The 21,193-nt window shown below is 43.1% G+C and overlaps 1 protein-coding gene across 2 annotated transcripts in view; it reads left to right on the plus strand.

The window, feature by feature from the left end:
- Nucleotides 1-2,288: 2,288 nt before the first annotated feature.
- Nucleotides 2,289-21,193, plus strand: part of LOC109907227 (adenylyl cyclase-associated protein 2) — a 39,928-nt gene continuing 21,023 nt past the window's right edge. The window contains exons 1-4 of one of the 2 annotated variants that reach the window (XM_020505069.2): nucleotides 2,289-2,483; nucleotides 14,452-14,576; nucleotides 14,795-14,895; nucleotides 18,565-18,642. In XM_020505069.2, coding sequence (XP_020360658.1) covers nucleotides 14,462-14,576; nucleotides 14,795-14,895; nucleotides 18,565-18,642 — 294 coding nt within the window. In that variant the 5' untranslated portion in view covers nucleotides 2,289-2,483; nucleotides 14,452-14,461. Of the gene's footprint in view, nucleotides 2,484-2,542; nucleotides 2,682-14,451; nucleotides 14,577-14,794; nucleotides 14,896-18,564; nucleotides 18,643-21,193 lie in introns of those variants that run through there. The other variant, XM_020505068.2, reaches the window with a different exon arrangement.

A 21,193-nucleotide genomic window follows, 5' to 3' on the forward strand; every position in this document is an offset into this window, starting at 1 on the left:
TAAAACCTTTTTGGGGGACTGGTGTTTAAAAACAATGTTCTTAGTTTAGTTGGTTTAGATAGCTGAGTACATTTCACTGTGTGGGTGGTTGTGCGTGCGTGCATGTGTGCGAGTGACCACAGAGCGGCCAGTAGGTAGTCAGGAGCCTTATGGGATTACACACAAAATGTCCGCCGGGTGTCCCCTGCCTGGTGTGTTGCTGCTCTTCATTGTCTAACACTGTCACCCAAGGCCTCTCCACCATTTTAGCCGGGCCGTCGATGACATGGGACAAGCATTGACCTCACACTCAAACAAACCTGCCTGGAAGCAGAGAGTTAGAGAATGGAGTCCTCTGGGAAAGCAAATGAATAATTCAGAGGCTTTCTAATCAATAAAAGATGCCAAGAGACCTGGATGCTGGCTGCCAAGCCTCCCTACCCTCTCCTCCCCTAACCTGGCATGTAGGCAGCATGGGCTATGTCCCATTGGGTCCTGACCAAAGTAGTGCACTGCATAGGGAACAGGCTGCCATTTGGAACACAAATGGTCTATTTCAGCCTGCAGTGTAACTAGACGCTGGCCAGCCAGCCAGGCCCAGGCAGCTGCCATGACACAGCAGAGATAGGTTTCGCATGACTTCACTACGGCTTCCATGGTATCTGACGTCCGCCATGATGGAATTCAGAAGCAGGTTGTGAATTGGGATATGACAGTCAGGGAGTAGAAGGAGCCGCTAACATGTTGAACAAGTTGAGGAGACTAAATTACTTGGCATTACCTTATATTGTAAACTGCCATGGTCAAAACATATAGATGCAATGGTTGTAAAGATGGGGAGAGGTCTGTCTGTAATAAAGACATGCTCTGCTTTTTTGACACCACACTCCAAAAAGCAAGTTCAGAAGGCTCTGGTTTTGTCTAATCTTGATTATCGTCGTGGGGTCCAGTGCTGCAAGGAAAGACCTAGTTAAGCTGCAGCTGACCCAGAACAGAGTGGCATGTCTTGCTATTCATTGTAATCAGAGGGCTCATATTAATACTATGCTGCCAGTCTCTCTTGGTTAAGAGTTGAGGAGAGAATGACTGCATCACTTCTTTTAATAAGAAACATTAATGTTATGAAAATTCCTAATTGTTTGCATAGTCAATTTACACACACAGCTCTGACACACACAATTACCCCACCAAACATACCACCAAGGGTCTTTTCACAGTCCCCAAATCCAGAACAAATTCAATAAAGAGTACAGTATTATATAGAGCCGTCATTGCATGGAACTCCGTTCCATCTCATATTACTCGAATAAACAGCAAACCTGGTTTAAAAAAACAGATAAAGCAACACCTCGTGGCACAACGCCTCTCCCCTATTTGACCTAGATGGTGTGTATGTATTGATATGTAGGCTACGTGGGCCTTTAAAAACATGTCTGTAGGTCTGTCTTTGAGCTGTTGTTGTTTATTAATGTTCTGTTCTATGTGATTGTTTCATGTTTTGTGTGGACCCCAGGAAGCTTTTGCTACAGCTAATGGGGATCCTAATAAAATAACAAATACCGAACTAGCTATAACCATTGATTATATCAGTGCAGAATGATCCCCAGCCTTATGATTTTGGAGGCGATGATGATGGTGGTGGTAATGATGATTGTAGTGGTGGTGGTGGTGATGATGATGTGTCGGTGGTAGTTGTGGTGATGATGGTGTCAGTGGTGGTTGTGGTGGTGATGATGATGTTGTCGGTGGTGGTTGTGGTGATGATGATGGTGTCGGTGGTGGTTGTGGTGATGATGATGATTATGATAGTAGTGGTGGTGGTGATGATGATGGTGTCGGTGGGGGTTGTGGTGGTGATGATGATGGTGGTGTCGGTGGTGGATGTGGTGATGATGATAGTGGTTGAGGTGATGACGACAATGGTAGTGGGGGTGGTGATAGTTGTGGTGATGATGATGATGATGTGTTGGTGGTGGTTGTGGTGATGATGATGACGATGGTAGTGGTGGTGGTGTCGGTGGTGGTTGTGGTGATAATGATGATGGCGTCGGTGGTGGTGATGGTGATGATGATGGTAGTGGTGGTGGTGATGATGACGTCAAGCTTTTAGAATTTGATTGTCCACCCAGCACTATGGAGAAACTAGGCTATAGTGCTTTCTCCCTTGAGTCATGGGCAAGTCCATTGTTAGCCTGCCTACACAACATTAGACATTCCATATTTAGGTGTCTGGGGCTCCCATTACTGCTTCTCAAGACTGGGCAGTGGGGCATGGAAAGATTGGTGGCACCAACTGGTACTTTGCCAGTGGTCCACTTAATCCACTGTTTTCTCAGGTTCACCAATCTTACTTAATTTGGAAGTCCCGGAAACTCAAGAGTTAGCTGCGCGGTTGACTGACAGGGAGGCTGGGTACAGCGGAATACCCAGGGACAAATCTTGCCGGGATATTACAAAAGCGAAAGAACACTACGCCAGGATTTCATAGGGACCTTTAGTCGAAGGTAAATATGTCACTTTGTTGGTTAGTTTGTTTTCAACCGACTGTAATGTTTTTGACGAGATGGGAACGGGAGGGAGGTGGTGCAGGGAGGTGGGGGCCAGGGCAGTACGTTTGTAGCTGGCTCAGCCTCTTTGAAACGCGTGCGGTTATTCTATTCGCTGTGTTGGCAGGAGAAAAGAAGACACCGATAACCACAAAGGTCTGAACAATCGCCCTTTTCATATTCTTTGTGTGCGGTCTGTGTGTCTTGTGTTTGTGTTTTTTTATGGCTAGTTACATCATTGCGTTTTCGCGGCGTTTCAGTGTTTTCCAGAAAACCGGTAGGGGCGTCAAATAGGCTACCGTTACTGTTAAGACTATAATAATTTCTAACTTTATTTCATAAATGTATGTCGATGTCATTGCAATTGGTGCATGTGATGACAACGGTAGCCTATACAATGTAGCATGCCAATGACGCAGGATGAAACTGGAAAGATGACGTGTCAACATAGTTGTATTATTATTATGGTGTAATGTGTGGCGCCGAGTCCATAATCGCTTTTAGTATGCCTATGTTATGTGATGCTAATGTCATACCTACTTTCTATGTGATGTGAGGACACATAAACACACCATACTATACTTCTCACACAGAATCAGTGCACCTGTGTCACACCAACCTTGAATGAACCTTTTCGGGAACACTGAATGTTGACACAGTTTAATGCTGTCCAAAACAGTATGAGCTTCACAAAGATTGATGTCTAGAAATATTATTGCACTGATTGACCATTTTTAAATTCTCACATGTAAGCCTTTCTGATTATTTTCATATTCTCACATGTACTATTCATAAGCCCTATAACTATACGAGTTTCCAGATCTCCAGGTAGAAGGCCCATCATCATGTCTAAGAAATAGATGGTCCTTATCCCAGAGACCTTTGGGGCCTATCAAGCACCAACCATAGAACCTTCAGACTTAGAATAGATGACAGTATATCACCACCACTCACTTGAAGCAGGGGCCTAATATAGCTCTGTGATCAGATACATAGAGTTATGTATAGAGTTATGAGACCCCATGGGGATCTGGAAGTAAAATGCCATTCTCATTTCAGTAGAATAATAACACATTCCCAATGTCTGCTTTCACAGCTGTTGGGTCTAAATCCCTCCCCATTGGTCAGACAATTGTTAGGTGCTTTGTTTGCTATGAAAACAATATTCCTTACGGTGCCTCCAGTATATAATTCTATAAATCTCTAACCTCAGGGTTGTGGGTTCAAATCCTGTGCTGGCTCTCCTACCTCAATCACTGTATACAAATAACTTATTGTAACACTGTATAGCTGGAGTCCAACAGCGAAAGAGCTAAACATGTCATTCCCCATGCAATTTCGATTGCCATGGATTCTTTGGCCAACTCACAGTGGTCAAGAGATGCTAATCAAGTCATACTGTGCCAGATTCTAGCTGTGGCTTTCACTCAATTTTCAATTTGAATGTTTTCAACATATCTTTCAGGGAAAACTAATTATGAATAGGGCTTGGGAAAATAGTGTCAGACTGTACTCTGTTCAATAGCACGTTGCCAGGCTTGTCAAATGTTTTTATTTAAAACAAAGCACATCTTGATATTTTGGAATAAATAGGATTTTAATTTGATCACCATGTTGTTGCAAGAAGTGCAAACTTGTAGTGTTTTTAAGCTTTAAAAAAAAGTACAACTTAATTTGCTGAAGGATTATTTTCCTGATGTGAGAAAATGGTCAAATTAAGAGCTTACATCTGTACACTCTTGGATCAGTGTTATGTATGCCAGTGAGCACTGGTCTAAGATCAGCTTTCCCTACATTTGACCTTATCTCACCCATTGGAACTGATGTCTTGAGATGTTGCTTCAATATATCCACATCATTTTTATTCCACATGATGCCAGCTATTTTGTGAAGTGCACCAGTCCCTCCGGCCACAAAGCACCCCCACAACATGATGCTGCCACCCTGTGCTTCACATTTGGGATGGTGTTTTTTGGCTTGCAAGCCTCCCCCTTTTTCCTCCAAACATAACAATGGTCATTATAGCCAAACAGTTCAGACCAGAGGACATTTCTCCAAAAAGTATGATCTTTGTCCCCATGTGCAGTTGCAAACCACAGTCTGGCTTTTTTATGGCGGTTTTGGTGCAGTGGCTTCTTCCTTGCTGAGCGGCCTTTTAGGTTATGTCGATATAGGACTCATTTTACTGTGGATATAGATACTTTTGTTTCCTTCAGCATCTTCACAAGGTCCTTTGCTGTTGTTCTGGGATTGATTTGCACTTTTCTCACCAAAGTACGTTCATCTCTAGGAGACAGAATGTGTCTCCTTCCTGAGCGGTATGACGCCTGCGTGGTCCCATGGTGTTTATACTTGCGTACTATTGTTTGTACAGATGAACGTGGTACCTTCAGGCATTTGGAAATTGCTCCCAAGGATGAACCAGACTTGTGGAGGTCTCCAATTTGTCTTGACTGATTTCTTTTGATTTTCCCATGATGTCAAGCAAAGAGGCACTGAGTTTGAAGGTAGGCCTTGAAATACATCCACAGATACACGTCCAATTGACTCAAACAATGTCAATTAGCCTATCAGAAGCTTATAAAGGCATGACATCATTCTCTGACATTTTCCAAGCTGTTTAAAGGCACAGTCAACTTAGTGTATGTAAACCTCTGACACACTGGAAATGTGATACAGTGAATGATAAGTGAAATAATCTGTCTGTAAACAATTTTTGGAAAAATTACTTGTGTCGTGCACAAAGTAGATGTCCTAACCGACTTCCCAAAACTATAGTTTGTTAACAAGAAATGTGTGGAGTGGTTGAAAAACAAGTTTTAATGACTCCAACCTAAGTGTATGTAAACTTCCGACTTCAACTGTATATTTTAAGGAGTCACTTTGATGAAGGTACATTGCCATAACACATTTGTTTTTAACAAATATATATAGTTATATATATATATTTGTTAAAAAACAAATGTGTCCCCCTTTGCTGCTTTAACAACAGATTATTTCATATATATATATATCTTTCAACTTACACTGTCTTCCAAGGGTGTCTGAATATCTCTCAAACATCCAGTTTGAAGACCTCAAACCAAATCTTAAACAGACTCTTTTGGTCCCTGTACTGTCTGGCAGCCCACATAAATATACAGTGAAGCCCATGTTAGACATTTGGCACTGCTGAGAGAATTCTCTAGTGTAATTAACAGATTACGCCCAGGCTGCACCTCCCATCCACCACCAATGAGTTCGTGAACTCACAGGACTGCCGGTTTGAGTCCTGCTGCAGGCTACAGCTCATTGGTGGGGCGGCAGCGTAGCCTAGTGGTTAGAGCGTTGGACTAGTAACCGAAAGGTTGCAAGTTCTAATCTCCAAGCTGACAATACAGGTGTATAAAATCAAGCACACAAATCTGTCATTCTGCCCCTGAATAAGGCACTGTTCCTAGGCTGTCATTGAAAATAAGAATTTGTTCTTAACTGACTTTCCTAGATAAATAAATAAAAAACCGATGAGTGCTAGGTCCTACAGATGTACTAATATTTCTTAATTCCTTTCTTTTACTTTTAAATTTGTGTGTGTCGTTGTGTATTGTTAGATATTACTGTACTGTTGGAGCTAGGACCGCAAGCATTTTGCTACACCCGCAAGAGCATCTGCTCAACATGTATGCGACCAATACGATTTGATTTGATTTTAGCTAGGAGGAAGGCAGAGGCATTGGTCTAAAAGCCTGTTCTGCTTCTTATTTAAGTACCGGTGAGGGATGTTAATATGTTGAAGTGCAGGTGATGTCGGGAGACACAGCACAGCTCCTTCTTTGCTCATCTGGACTGAACTTGACTGTCCTGTGACACATGTAGAAGTGTGAGTGTTTGTGTGTCTGTCATTCTGTTGTGTGTGCATTGACCATTTTTGCACAAACTCTTTTGACTCATCACATACACTGCTGCTACTATTTATTATCTATCCTGTTGCCTAGTCAGTCAATTTATCCTATATGTACAGTGCCTTGCGAAAGTATTCGGCCCCCTTGAACTTTGCGACCTTTTGCCACACTTCAGGCTTCAAACATAAAGATATAAAACTGTATTTTTTTGTGAAGAATCAACAACAAGTGGGACACAATCATTAAGTGGAACAACATTTATTGGATATTTCAAACTTTTTTAACAAATCAAAAACTGAAAAATTGGGCGTGCAAAATTATTCAGCCCCCTTAAGTTAATACTTTGTAGCGCCACCTTTTGCTGCGATTACAGCTGTAAGTCGCTTGGGGTATGTCTCTATCAGTTTTGCACATCGAGAGACTGAAATTTTTTCCCATTCCTCCTTGCAAAACAGCTCGAGCTCAGTGAGGTTGGATGGAGAGCATTTGTGAACAGCAGTTTTCAGTTCTTTCCACAGATTCTCGATTGGATTCAGGTCTGGACTTTGACTTGGCCATTCTAACACCTGGATATGTTTATTTTTGAACCATTCCATTGTAGATTTTGCTTTATGTTTTGGATCATTGTCTTGTTGGAAGACAAATCTCCGTCCCAGTCTCAGGTCTTTTGCAGACTCCATCAGGTTTTCTTCCAGAATGGTCCTGTATTTGGCTCCATCCATCTTCCCATCAATTTTAACCATCTTCCCTGTCCCTGCTGAAGAAAAGCAGGCCCAAACCATGATGCTGCCACCACCATGTTTGACAGTGGGGATGGTGTGTTCAGGGTGATGAGCTGTGTTGCTTTTACGCCAAACATAACGTTTTGCATTGTTGCCAAAAAGTTCAATTTTGGTTTCATCTGACCAGAGCACCTTCTTCCACATGTTTGGTGTGTCTCCCAGGTGGCTTGTGGCAAACTTTAAACAACACTTTTTATGGATATCTTTAAGAAATGACTTTCTTCTTGCCACTCTTCCATAAAGGCCATATTTGTGCAATATACGTTTGTCAAATATCTGCCCTGCTAGAGCTGCCCCGGTCAACTGTAAGTGCTGTTATTGTGAAGTGGAAACATCTAGGAGCAACAACGCTCAGCCATGAAGTAGTAGGCCACACAAGCTCACAGAAAGGGACCGCCAAGTGCTGAAGCGCATACAAATCATCTGTCCTCGGTTGCAACACTCGCACAAGCCTAAGTTCACCATGCGCAATGCCAAGCGTTGCCTGGAGTGGTGTAAAGACTATGGAGCAGTGGAAACGCATTCTCTGGAGTGATGAATCACGCGTCACCATCTGGCAGTCCGACGGACAAATTGGGGTTTGGCGTAATCCAGGAGAACGCTACTTGCCCCAATCCATAGTGCCAACTGTAAAGTTTGGTGGAGGAGGAATAATGGTCTGGGGCTGTTTTTCATGGTTCGGGCTAGGCCCCTTAGTTCCAGTGAAGGAAAAGCTTAACGCTACAGCATAGAATGACATTCTAGACGATTCTGTGCTTCCAACTTTGTGACAACAGTTTGGGGAAGGGCCTTTCCTGTTTCAGCCTGACAATGTCCCAGTGCACAAAGCGAGGTCCATACAGAAATGGTTGGTCGAGATTGGTGTGGAAGAACTTGACTGGCCTGCAAAGAGCACTGACCTCAACCCCACCGAACACCTTCGGGATGAATTGGAATGCTGACTGCGAGCCAGGCCTAATCACAATCAATGCCCGACCTCACTAATGCTCTTGTGGCTGAATGGAGCATATCACCGCAGGAATGTTCCAAAATCTAGTGGAAAGCCTTCCCTGAAGAGTGGAGGCTGTTATAGCAGCAAAGGGGGGACCAACTCCATATTAGTGCCCATGATCTTGGAATGAGACTATCAGGTGTCCACATACTTTTGGTCATGTGGTGTATCTACCTCAATTACCTCATACCCCTGCACATCAACACTGTACTGGTACCTTGTGTATACAGCCAAGTTATCATCAACTCAGTACTGGTGCCTCGTGTGTATATAGCCAAGTTATCATCAACTCAGTACTGGTGCCTCGTGTGTATATAGCCAAGTTATCATCAACTCAGTACTGGTACCTCGTGTATACAGCCAAGTTATCATCAACTCAGTACTGGTGCCTCGTGTGTATATAGCCAAGTTATCATCAACTCAGTACTGGTGCCTCGTGTATATAGCCACGTTATCGTTACTCATTGTGTAGTTATTCTTTGTGTTATTCTTTTTCTATTATTTCTATTATTTTTCTCTCTGCATTGTTGGGAAGGGCCCATAAGTAAGCATTTCACTGTTAGTCTACCCCTCTTGTTTATGAAGCATGTGATAAATAACATTTGGATTTGAAATGTGTGTATTTGCAATTGTCTTTGTTCATGTGCTCGTGCATGTGTCCTTCCATTCGTGTTCCTGTGTGTCTGTGTGTGTGTTAGAAGGGCTAATAATCCAGTCTGTGTGACAGTGACATCACTGGTGCAGATCCCTGCATGGGGATAGCTTCCTACCGCAGTCAGGCGAATGGCCTGGCCAGTGAGGTCAATCTCCACTGATAACAACCAGATCAGGTGACCAATTTGATAATGTTTCTCCTCGACCAAGAGAGGGAAAAACTTCTATGAGTCCCAAATGGCACCCTATCCCCAGACCCCTGTATAGTGCACTACTTTTGACCATAGAGTTCTGGTCAAAAATAGTGCACTATATACATCTAGCATAGACCCCACTACGGTAGGCTACACACAAATGAAACTATTAAAAGCTGTGTGCTGTTATATTCTGTTTATTTCAGCCTCACTGCTTTACGTAATAGATTGAGAACGCTTGAAATGCACCCTTCTTTCCTTATCCTTCTTTCCTTCTAACCTTCCTTGATCACTGGTGTTTGAAGCCTGAATGAATGAAAGTAGAGAAGGAAATGAAAGATGAAGTAATGTGTACCGTAGTTTTTACTTCCCCTGTTCATCCAGATAACTGATACAGCGGAGAAGTAAATTGGACAGGGCTGGCTGAACATTTCTATCAAGTCACAGATCCATCTTCTACACTTGGCCTCCTGTCAATCTCCCTCTACCTTATCTTTGGCTGTGTCCCAAATGGTTCCCTACTACCTGTGTAATGCACTACTTTTGACCATGTTACCATTTAGGACACGGCTCGTATCTTTGTAATGTACACAATGTTCAGATAGATGGCTACATCCTTAGAATAAAGTAAACCCTTACCCTAGCACTCCACTAAAACCTGACCCCAAACACTCTTCTGTATCTGTACAAATCATATGTTTCTGTGAGCATTATATCATTCTGATGAATAATGACATGGATAGAGTCAACTGCACTAGAAATAGCTTTCGATGTATTCAATCTATTACATAAAGCAGTGAGGCTGAAATAGACAGAACAGAACAGCACACACAGCTTTTAATACGTTCTTTTGTGTGTAGCCTATTGTAGTGGGGTTGATGCCTGATTTATAACATCTTGAGTCTTGGAGAATGACACAAGTTTGGAATAAAACACCTCGAGTGGAATGGGATTCTCATTTCTTCAGAAGTCTGTGAAATAAAAGTCAGACAGTATATATTTACTCTGTACTGTCACCTTTGTGACTTAGTTTGTTGACCCCTCTAACAGATATCTTAGCGCTGCCTTTGTTCCTTTCCCTGAATAATCTAATAGCTAGTGACATTCCAGTAGATGGAGCAGCATCCAGCTGAAGGTGTGGCTCTGTGGCTGGGGGCCTGACAACTAAACTGACCCTCCTTCAGACCTGGGTGCAAATTCTATTCGAAATCTTTCAAATACTTTTGAGAGTTTGTTGCTCTAGCCTGCCTGGAGTACCGGATAGGTGGAGTTTACAGGCTACTATTATATTGGTTCATTAACTCAGGCATACTCAATCAACAGGAATCAGCCATGACCCATGACCCATGTCATGATCAGTGGTGTAAAGTACTTAAGTAAAAATGGTGTAAAGTGGTGTAAAGTACGACTATGTAGTTTTTGGGGTATCTGTACTTTACTTTACTATTTATATTTTGGACAACTTTTACTTTTACTTCACTACATTCCTAAATAAAATAATGTACTTTTTACTCCATACATTTTCCCTGACACCCAAAAGTACTCGTTACATTTTGAATGCTTAGCAGGACAGGAAAATGGTCCAAGTCAATCACTTATCAAGAGAAAATCCCTGGTCATCCCTACTGCCTCTGATCTGGCAGACTCACTAATGCTTTAAAAAAAATATATATATATATATTTTTGTAATTATAACTTTCTTATATTTCTTTATTTGAAACAAAGATATATTTATTTTTTAGGGGGTGCTTTGTTTGTAATTTATGTCTTTAGTGTTGGAGAGTACATCTGTCAATTTAAAAAAAACAAGAAAATTGTGTCGTCTGATTTGCTTAATATAAGGAATTTGAAATGAATTTTTTTACAACTTTTACTCAAGTATGACAATTGGGTACGTTTTCCACCATTGGTCATGATTCACCTATGGTATGGTATGCATGATGTGATATGATTGATGGGTAGCAGAATTTGAAGTCCAAGATAAACTCTGACTGCATCCCAAATGGTGCTCAATTTATTTCCTTTTTAAGACTCATTGACAGGACCAGGCCTGGCTACAGCTCCAGTGCTGGACACATCAAGGCTCATTGACAGGACCAGGCCTGGCTACAGCTCCAGTGCTGAATTTATCAAGGCTCATTGACAGGACCAACATCAACAAGGCAAAGGAGCTGATCGTGCACTACAGGAAACGGAGAGCCAAGCATGCCCCATTCACATCGACGGGCTGTAGTGGAGCAGGTCGAAAGCTTTAAGTTCCTCAATGTCCACATCACTAAGGATCTATCATGGTTCAAACACACCAACACAGTCGTGAAGAGGGCACGACAATGCCTCATCCCCAGCAGGTGGCTGAAAAGATTAGTCATGGGCCTTCAGATCCTCAAAGTTCTACAGCTGCACCATTGACTGGCTTCATCACCGCTTGGTATGTCAACTGCTTGGTATCCGACCGCAAGGTGCTACAGAGGCCCAGTACATCACTGGGGCCAAGCTCCCTGCCATCCAGGACCTCTATACCAGGTGGTGTTAGAGGAAGGCCCTAAAAATAGTAAAAAGCTCCAGCGACCCAAGTCATAGACTGTTTTCTCTGCTACTACACGGCAAGCCGATACACCAAGTCTGGAACCAACAGGACCCTTCAGCTTCTAACCCCAAGCCATAAGACTGCTAAATAGTTAGTTAGTTAAATAGTCCGGGTAGCTATTTGGTTATTTGCATTGACCCTTTTTGTACTAACTTTTTTGACTCATCACATACGCTGCTTTAACTGTTTTTAGTATCTATCCTCTTGCCTAGTCACTTTATTCCTAGTTATATATACATATCTACCTCAATTTCCACGTACCCCTGCATATCAACTCGGTACTGATACCCCATGTACACTACCGGTCAACAGTTTTAGAACACCTACTCAAGGGTATTTCTTTATTTTTACTATTTTCTACATTGTAGAATAATAGTGAAGACATCAAAACTATGAAATAACACATTGAATCATGTAGTAACCAAAAAAGTGTATAAAATATATTTTATATTTGAGATTCTTCAAATAGCCACCTTTTGCCTTGTTGACAGCTTCGCACACTCTTTGTATTCTCTCAACCAGCTTCACCTGGAATGCTTTTCCAATAGTCTTGAAGGAGTTTCCACATATGCTGAGCACTTGTTGGCTGCATTTCCTTCACTCTGCGGTCGGTCCGACTCATCCTAAATCATCTCAATTGGGTTGAGGTTGGGGGATTGTGGAGGCCAGACCACTCCAGACCAAAGGACAGATTTCCACTGGTCTAATGCCCCAAGTAATTCTCTTCTTCTTATTGCTGTCCTTTAGTAGTGGTGTTAGTGGTATCTTTGCAGCAATTTGACCATGAAGGCCTGATTCACACAGTCTCCTCTGAACAGTTGATGTTGAGATGTGTCTCTTACTTGAACTCTGTGAAGCATTTATTTGGGCTGCAATTTCTGAGGCTGGTAACTCTAATGAACTTATCCTCTGCAGCAGAGATACCTCTGGGTCTTCCATTCCTGTGGCGGTCCTCATGAGAGCCAGTTTCATCCTAGTGCTTGATGGTTTTTGTGACTGCACTTGAAGAAACTTTCAAAGTTCTTGAAATTTTGCGTATTGACTGACCTTCATGTCTTAAAGTAATGGACTGTTTCTCTGATTATTTGACCTGTTCTTGACAAAATATAGACTTGGACTTTTACCAAATAGGGTTATCTGCTGTATACCACCCCTACCTTGTCACAACACAACTGATTGGCTCAAACACATTAAGAAGGAAAGAAATTCCACAAATGTACTTTTAACAAGGCACACCTGTTTAATTGAAAAGCATTCCAGGTGATTACCTCCATGAAGCTGGTTGAGAGAATGCCAAGACTGTGCAAAGCTGGCATCAAGGTGGCTATTTTGAAGGATCTCAAATATAACATATATTTTGACTTGTTTATCAATGTTTTGGTTACTACATGATTCTAGATGTGTTATTTCATAGTTTTGTTGTCTCCACTATTATTCTACACTATAGAAAATAGTAAAAATAAAGAAAAACCCTTGAATGAGTAGGTGTTCTAAACCGTTTGACCGGTAGTGTATTAGCCATGTTTTCTATTATTGCTATTATTTTTCTCTCTGCATTGTTGGGAAGGCCAATAAGTAAGCAATTCACTGTTGTTCTAAACCTGGTGTTTATGACGCGAATGACAAATAAAATGTTGTTGATTTGATTGATTGATTGACAAGACCTGTCTACAGGCCCAGTGATGGACATACTAACGCTCTTTGACAGGACCAGCCATGGCTACAGCCCCAGGCTCTTTGATTGGACCAGCCATGGTTACAGCCCCAGGCTCTTTGATTGGACCAGCCATGGCTACAGCCCCAGGCTCTTTGACAGGATCAGCCATGGTTACAGCCCCAGGCTCTTTGACAGGACCAGCCATGGTTACAGCCCCAGGCTTTTTGACAGGATCAGCCATGGTTACAGCCCCAGGCTCTTTGACAGAACCAGCCATGGTTACAGCTCAAGTCTCTTTGACAGGATCAGCCATGGCTACAGCCCCAGGCTCTTTGATTGGACCAGCCATGGTTACAGCCCCAGGCTCTTTGATTGGACCAGCCATGGTTACAGCACCATACTCTTTGACAGGATCAGCCATGGTTACAGCCCCAGGCTCTTTGACAGGACCAGCCATGGTTACAGCCCCAGGCTTTTTGACAGGATCAGCCATGGTTACAGCCCCAGGCTCTTTGACAGAACCAGCCATGGTTACAGCTCAAGTCTCTTTGACAGGATCAGCCATGGCTACAGCCCCAGGCTCTTTGATTGGACCAGCCATGGTTACAGCCCCAGGCTCTTTGATTGGACCAGCCATGGTTATAGCACCATACTCTTTGACAGGATCAGCCATGGTTACAGCTCCAGACTCTTTGACAGGATCAGCCATGGTTACAGCCCCAGACTCTTTGACAGGATCAGCCATGGCTACAGCCCCAGGCTCTTTGATTGGACCAGCCATGGTTACAGCCCCAGGCTCTTTGATTGGACCAGCCATGGTTACATCCCCAGGCTCTTTGATTGGACCAGCCATGGTTACAGCCCCAGGCTCTTTGATTGGACCAGCCATGGTTACATCCCCAGGCTCTTTGATTGGACCAGCCATGGTTACAGCCCCAGGCTCTTTGATTGGACCAGCCATGGTTACATCCCCAGGCTCTTTGATTGGACCAGCCATGGTCACAGCCCCAGGCTCTTTGATTGGACCAGCCATGGTTACATCCCCAGGCTCTTTGATTGGACCAGCCATGGTTACAGCCCCAGGCTCTTTGACAGGATCAGCCATGGTTACAGCCCCAGGCTCTTTGATTGAACCAGCCATGGCTACAGCCCCAGACTGACTTTCTCCACTTCCTTCTAGGGCCGCCACCATGGAAAAATTCGTTCAGAGGCTGGAGCAGGCCGTGATTCGCTTAGAGCAGGTGTCCGTCAACATGCAGGTGTCCAATGGCATGGCCAACGGGGACTGTAACGGGATCAACGGAGGTGAGTAGTAGAATTCTCATGGTCCAGGTTACGACAGCGGTGTTTAGCATTGGCTAGTGAGGCAGAGTAACCAGGAGGTTCAATGTTTAAGGTTCTAGGTTCAACTGGGAACTACTTTATGCAATGAACATTTATGAACATATAATACTGTATGTAAAAGTACAGTATAGTCATTGTTTTATCCTGCTTCTTCCTCTCCTCCACTCCTGTCTCTACAGGTCTGTCCCAGTGTATGGATGCCTTTGACCTGCTGCTGTTGGGGCCAGTGTCAGAGTACCTGAAGAATAGCAGAGCCATTGGAGACGATGTGGAGAACCATGTGAGTGGTGTGTACGTGCGCGCGTGTGTGCGTGTGACTGATTCTCCTTAAGTGTATTTGAGTGGCGTCTTGCAAAGGCTGCAAATGAGAAATGGCTCTGCGCCATTAAGAGCACAAAGTCTCCTCCTCAATCCCCAAATCCCTCAAACGTTCTCACTTACACACACACACTCACACACACCAGCTGTCTCAGACAGGGGGCTGTCCACAGCTGCTGTCTTGGTTAACACACTGGTGTTATATTTGGGCTTTATCTGAAACTGTTAGTCTACAGTAAGTGAAACGAAGCAGTCCCTTTCCCTTTACTAGAATATGTGGACAACTACAAATACCTGGGTGTCTGTCTAGACTGTAAACTCTCCTTCCAGACTCACATTAAGCGTCTCCAATCCAAAATTAAATCTAGAATCGGCTTCCTATTTCGCAACAAAGCCTCCTTCACTCATGTTGCCAAACATACCCCCGTAAAAAGGACTATCCCACTAATCCTTGGCTTCGGCGATGTCATTTACAAAATAGCCTCCAACACTCTACTCAGCAAACTGGATGCAGTCTATCACAGTGCCATCTGTTTTGTCACAAAAGCCCCATATACTACCCACCACTGAGACCTGTATGCTCTCGTTGGCTGGCCCTCACTACATATCCATTGCCAAACCCACTGGCTCCAGGTCATCTACGAGTCTTTGCTAGGTAAAGCTCACCAGCTCACTGGTCACCATAGCAACACCCACCGGTAGCACGCACTCCAGCAGGTATATTTTACTGGTCATCCCCAAAGCCAACACTTCCTTTGGCCGCCTTTCCTTCCAATTCTCTGCTGCCAATGACTGGAACGAATTGCAAAAATCTCTAAGGCTGAAGCCTTGTATCTCCCTCTCTAAGTTTAATCTGTCAGAGCAGCTTACCGATCACTGTACCTGTACACAGCCAATGTGTAAATAGCACACCCTACCTCATCCCCATATTATTACTTACCCTCTTGCTCTTTTGCACCCCAGTGTCTCTACTTGCACATCATCATCTGCACATCTATCACTCCAGTATTAATGATAAATTATTTTGCCTCTATGGCCTATTTATTACCTACATCTCCCGACTCTTCTACATTTGCACACACTGTACATATATTTTTGTATTTTTCTTTTCTATTGTGTTATTGACTGCACATTTGTTTCTGTGTAACTCTGTGTTGTTGTTTTTGTCACAGTGCTTTGCTTTATCTTGGCCAGGTTGGAGTTGTAAATGAGAACTTGTTCTCAACTGGCCTGCCTGGTTAAATAAAAAATAAAACGGACAGAAACTCAAAGTATGTGATATTTGTAACAGAGTAGGCGCTGAGAATACACAAAAAAGATAATTAGGATTTGAATTGAGTTGAGTTTTATTTAAGGTACTATGGCAGCTACAAGCTGAACAGCATTAGCACATACCATAGCACATACCAGCTACAAGCTGAACAGCATTAGCACATACCATAGCACATACCAGCTACAAGCTGAACAGCATTAGCACATACCATAGCACATACCAGCTACAAGCTGAACAGCATTAGCACATACCATAGCACATACCAGCTACAAGCTGAACAGCATTAGCACATACCATAGCACATACCAGCTACAAGCTGAACAGCATTAGCACATACCATAGCACATACCAGCTACAAGCTGAACAGCATTAGCACATACCATAGCACATACCAGCTACAAGCTGAACAGCATTAGCACATACCATAGCACATACCAGCTACAAGCTGAACAGCATTAGCACATACCATAGCACATACCAGCTACAAGCTGAACAGCATTAGCACATACCATAGCACATACCAGCTACAAGCTGAACAGCATTAGCACATACCAGGAAACACAGTTAAACACCGTTAAATCAATAAACTGAGAGACAAGAACATCTAAAAGTAAAGAAAGGGAGTTGAAGGAAAGAACGGATCACCACAGAATGAATATGAATAAATATGAAACTAAGAAAGTCGCCTACCCTGTTCTCACAGGCTGCTATTCTACATCTACTCTGTTCTCACAGGCTGCTATTCTACTTCTGCTCTGTTCTCACACTCTACTATTCTACTTCTACTCTGTTCTCACAGGCTACTATTCTACTTCTACTCTGTTCTCACGGGCTACTATTCTACTTCTACTCTGTTCTCACACTCTACTATTATACTTCTACTCTGTTCTCACAGGCTACTATTCTACTTCTACTCTGTTCTCACAGGCTACTATTCTACATCTACTCTGTTCTCACAGGCTACTATTCTACTTCTACTCTGTTCTCACAGGCTACTATTCTACTTCCATTGAGAGAAACTCTGTGTGTAACTTTAATTCATGATACTGTATATCAGGGTTCCACGGGTGATTTTATTTGCCCACCCAAGTTTTCTGAGCAAAATGTTATTGTTGGACATAAAAGACTGTAAAAACACCACCAAATCTGTTTCAAAGTATATACCCACGTATAATAGAGAGACATGTGATCGAATCCAAATGTAAGCTAGGATTAAAATATTATATATGTTCTTGTTGTGGTCAATTTGAAGTCTACAAATCATTTGTCATTATGTTCCGGTCCCCTGACCATCCGCTCAAGAAAAAATTGTCCCGCGCCAGAATCTAGTTGATGATCCCTGATGTATATGTTGTCACCCAGCCAACTCTAACATCACTAACATGTAATAGTAATTTCTCTCTAACACAGTGAGATTCTCTCTAGATCTACCAGTGACCATAGGGATGGATGAATGTTGAGCACTTAGTGACCACTTCACTTCCCTGCCAGCTCTCTGTTATTGGGACTAGTTTTATATAAAGACATGGAGGATTCCCCTTGTTTTATCTCTCATAGGTCTGCCTGGCTTTGGGAGCTGAGCATTGTAGTCTAACTGTGTGGGGTCCAGCCCGTGGCCAGGGAAAACCACTGTAGAGAGCTGGGAAGAGGAAGAGTGATTTTAAATGACAGTCTGTTTCCTGTTCCCTACAAAGCCAATGGCGGGAGTGTGTTTGAACTTTAACCCTGAGTTCCAATATTAAACCGCAACACAAGCACCTTTTCCTCCCTGATGTCAGGCCATTTTCCACAAAGAGATGGGGCGTAGTTTGTGGCTAGTAATCATGTTGGCAACCACTTTGATGAATTCTCTTTTGACTCCCAAAATAGAGCACACATTTTTTTTAACCTTTATTCATGCCAGGCGCTGACAGGATGTCCAATTTGAAAAAATCCCTTTCTCAAGGGAGCCATGATTACCAATGGGAATGAAATAACTGAGTACGTGTTAAAGCAGAATGACAGAGAAATAGACCCAATCTGTGGTGAAAATGGGACTGGGGGATAGGGCGAGGATATTCCTTCACAGGTCTTTCCCTCATAAGACAACATTCACTGAATCTCCTTCTCCCATCACAGTGAAGGAGGGAAGAGGAGGAGGGGGTATTTGGGTTAGAGGTAGGGGTTTTTATGTTAGGAAAGCTCCTTTTATGGGTTCCTCTGGAGGTCTTTTCCCAAACATGGGACATGCCTCATGGGACCTGACTAATGCAGAGTTTTATATCAGCATGATGCAGTGCAGGTTCCGTTAGAGAGGGAAATGTGGCTTATAATGCCCTCAGATTTGGCCTTTTAACCTTTTCCCGCTGTGCTTGACAGGCGGAGATGGTGAACAACGCTCTACAGCTTCAGAGAAGCTTCCTCAAAATGGTCACCACACACCAGGAGCCTGCTCAGGTAAGGATGATATGTGAAATGGCTTGGAGGACTGTTCTGAATGCAAATACTCAAATCAAATCAAATTTTATTATTCACAAACACATGGTTAGCAGATGTTAATGCGAGTGTATCGAAATGCTTGTGCTTCTAGTTCTGACAGTGCAGTAATATCTAACAAGTTATCTAGCAATTCCACAACAACTACCTTATACACGCAATGTAAAGAGATGGAATAAGAATATGTACATAAAAATATATGGATGAGTGATGGCCGAGCGGCATTGGCAAGATGCAGTAGATGGTAATGTATATACATATGAGATGAGTATGTAAGATATGTAAACATTATTAAACTGGCATTATTTAAAGTGACTAGTCATCCATTTATTAAAGTGGCCAATGATTGAGTCTGTATGTAGACAGCAGCCTCTCTGTGTTGGTGATGGCTGTTTAACAGTAAAATGGCCTTGAGATAGAAGCTGTTTTTCAGTCTCTCGGTCTCAGCTTTGATGCATCTGTACTGACCTCGCCTTCTGGATGGTAGCGATGTGAACAGGCAGTGGCTCGGGTGGTTGTTGTCCTTGATGGTATTTTTGGCCTTCCTGTGACATTGGGTGCTGCAGGTGTCCTGGAGGGCAGGTAGATTGCCCCTGCTGATATATTGTGTAGACCGCACCACCCTCTGGAGAGCCTTGCGGTTTCTGGCGGTGCAGTTGCCGTACCAGGCGGTGATACAGCCCGACAGGATGCTCTCAATTTTTGTGCATCTGTAAAAGTTTGAGGGTTTTAGGTGACAAGCCAAATTTATTCAACCTCCTGACAGTGCAATAATATCTAACAAGTAATCTAACAATTCCCCAACAACTACCTAATACACACAAATCTAAAGGGGTGAATGAGAATATGTAAGTATATGGATGAGCAATGGCCGGGGGCATAGGCAAGGTGCAATAGATGGTATAAAATACAGTATATAGATGTGATATGAGTAATGTAAGATATGTCAACATTGATTAAAGTGGCAGTATTTAGAATGCATTGTATAAAGTGACTAGTGATCCATTTATTAAAACCTCTTAGAGCTACCCCCCTACTATTTTTCGATTTCCGCCTGAAGACATACCCAAATCTAACTGCCTGTTGCTCAGGCCCAGGACCAAGGATATGCATATTATTGGTTTCATTTGAAAGAAAACACCCTGAAGTTTGAGTAAATGTGAATTGAATTGTAGGAGAATTTAACACAATAGATCTGGTTTAGATAATACAATGAAAAAACCATATGTTTTTTCATTTTTATTGTTGTATCATCATCTTTAAAATGAACAAGACAAAACAAACATTCAGATAGGATGATGGGGACAGTTTCAGTGAAAAACATAATAGGGCAACAGTACTTGTGCAAAGTTTCAGAATGATAACTTCCAAAATGAGTGTGCTACATGACATTTATCATGAAGTCACCCAGGTGTCCCACAGAAGTAGCCCAAATGTACCCAAGTGGCCAAATTTGTGAAGTTATACATTTTGAATGGAATAATTTTGAATTTTGAATTCAACACCATAGTATCGCCCATTTCAGTATTGCCCATTTCAGTATCAGCCATTTCAGTATCACTCATTTCAGTATTGCCCTTTTCAGTATCGGCCATTTCAGGAACACCTTTTCCAGAGTTCTAGTGGCAGACCTTTCCTCTCTGTGTTTCCCTGTGTTGCTGGGCCAGTGGGCAGCCATGCGGCGCCCCGGAGCTCTGTTCACATAGGATTACCCCTTTTAAAAAAGAACGCTAATACAACACATTCCCAATGCATTCATGTATGGGGAAGGGAGGGGGGAAATGGGGGGGGTATGGAGAGGAAGAGGGGTTAACCTGTTATCATCCCGTCAGCCTTCAGTTTGTATTGAACCAGGCGGGAGCTCAGAGCTGTACAGGAAGTGATTAACTCCTATCTCGCAGGTCATTGGTCAAGTGGCAGTGAGAGAGAATTCACCAATTGTCTGATAAACAAACAAGGAAGAAGGGTTTAAACGGAGGGAGGGAAGGGAGAGTAAGGGAATAAGAGATAGTGGAGGAAGAGAGGAAAGAAGGGGAGGGGAGAGGAATGACATGTCCTGTATCTTTACTGTAGCCTGTAGCCTGTAGAGACTGTAGCCTGTAGAGAGCCTGTAGCCTGTAGAGACTGTAGCCTGTAGAGACTGTAGCCTGTAGAGACTGTAGCCTGTAGAGACTGTAGCCTGTAGAGAGCCTGTAGCCTGTAGAGAGCCTGTAGCCTGTAGAGAGCCTGTAGCCTGTAGAGAGCCTGTAGCCTGGAGAGAGCCTGTAGCCTGGAGAGAGCCTGTAGCCTGTAGAGACTGTAGCCTGTAGAGACTGTAGCCTGTAGAGACTGTAGCCTGTAGAGAGCATGTAGCCTGTGTAGCCTGTAGAGAGCCTGTAGCCTGTAGAGACTGTAGCCTATAGAGAGCCTGTAGAGAGACTGTAGCCTGTAGAGAGCCTGTAGCCTGGAGAGAGCCTGTAGCCTGGAGAGAGCCCGTAGCCTGGAGAGAGCCTGTAGCCTGGAGAGAGCCTGT

The sequence above is a fragment of the Oncorhynchus kisutch genome, linkage group LG17, assembly GCF_002021735.2.
Source record: "Oncorhynchus kisutch isolate 150728-3 linkage group LG17, Okis_V2, whole genome shotgun sequence".
Classification (NCBI taxonomy): domain Eukaryota; kingdom Metazoa; phylum Chordata; class Actinopteri; order Salmoniformes; family Salmonidae; genus Oncorhynchus; species Oncorhynchus kisutch.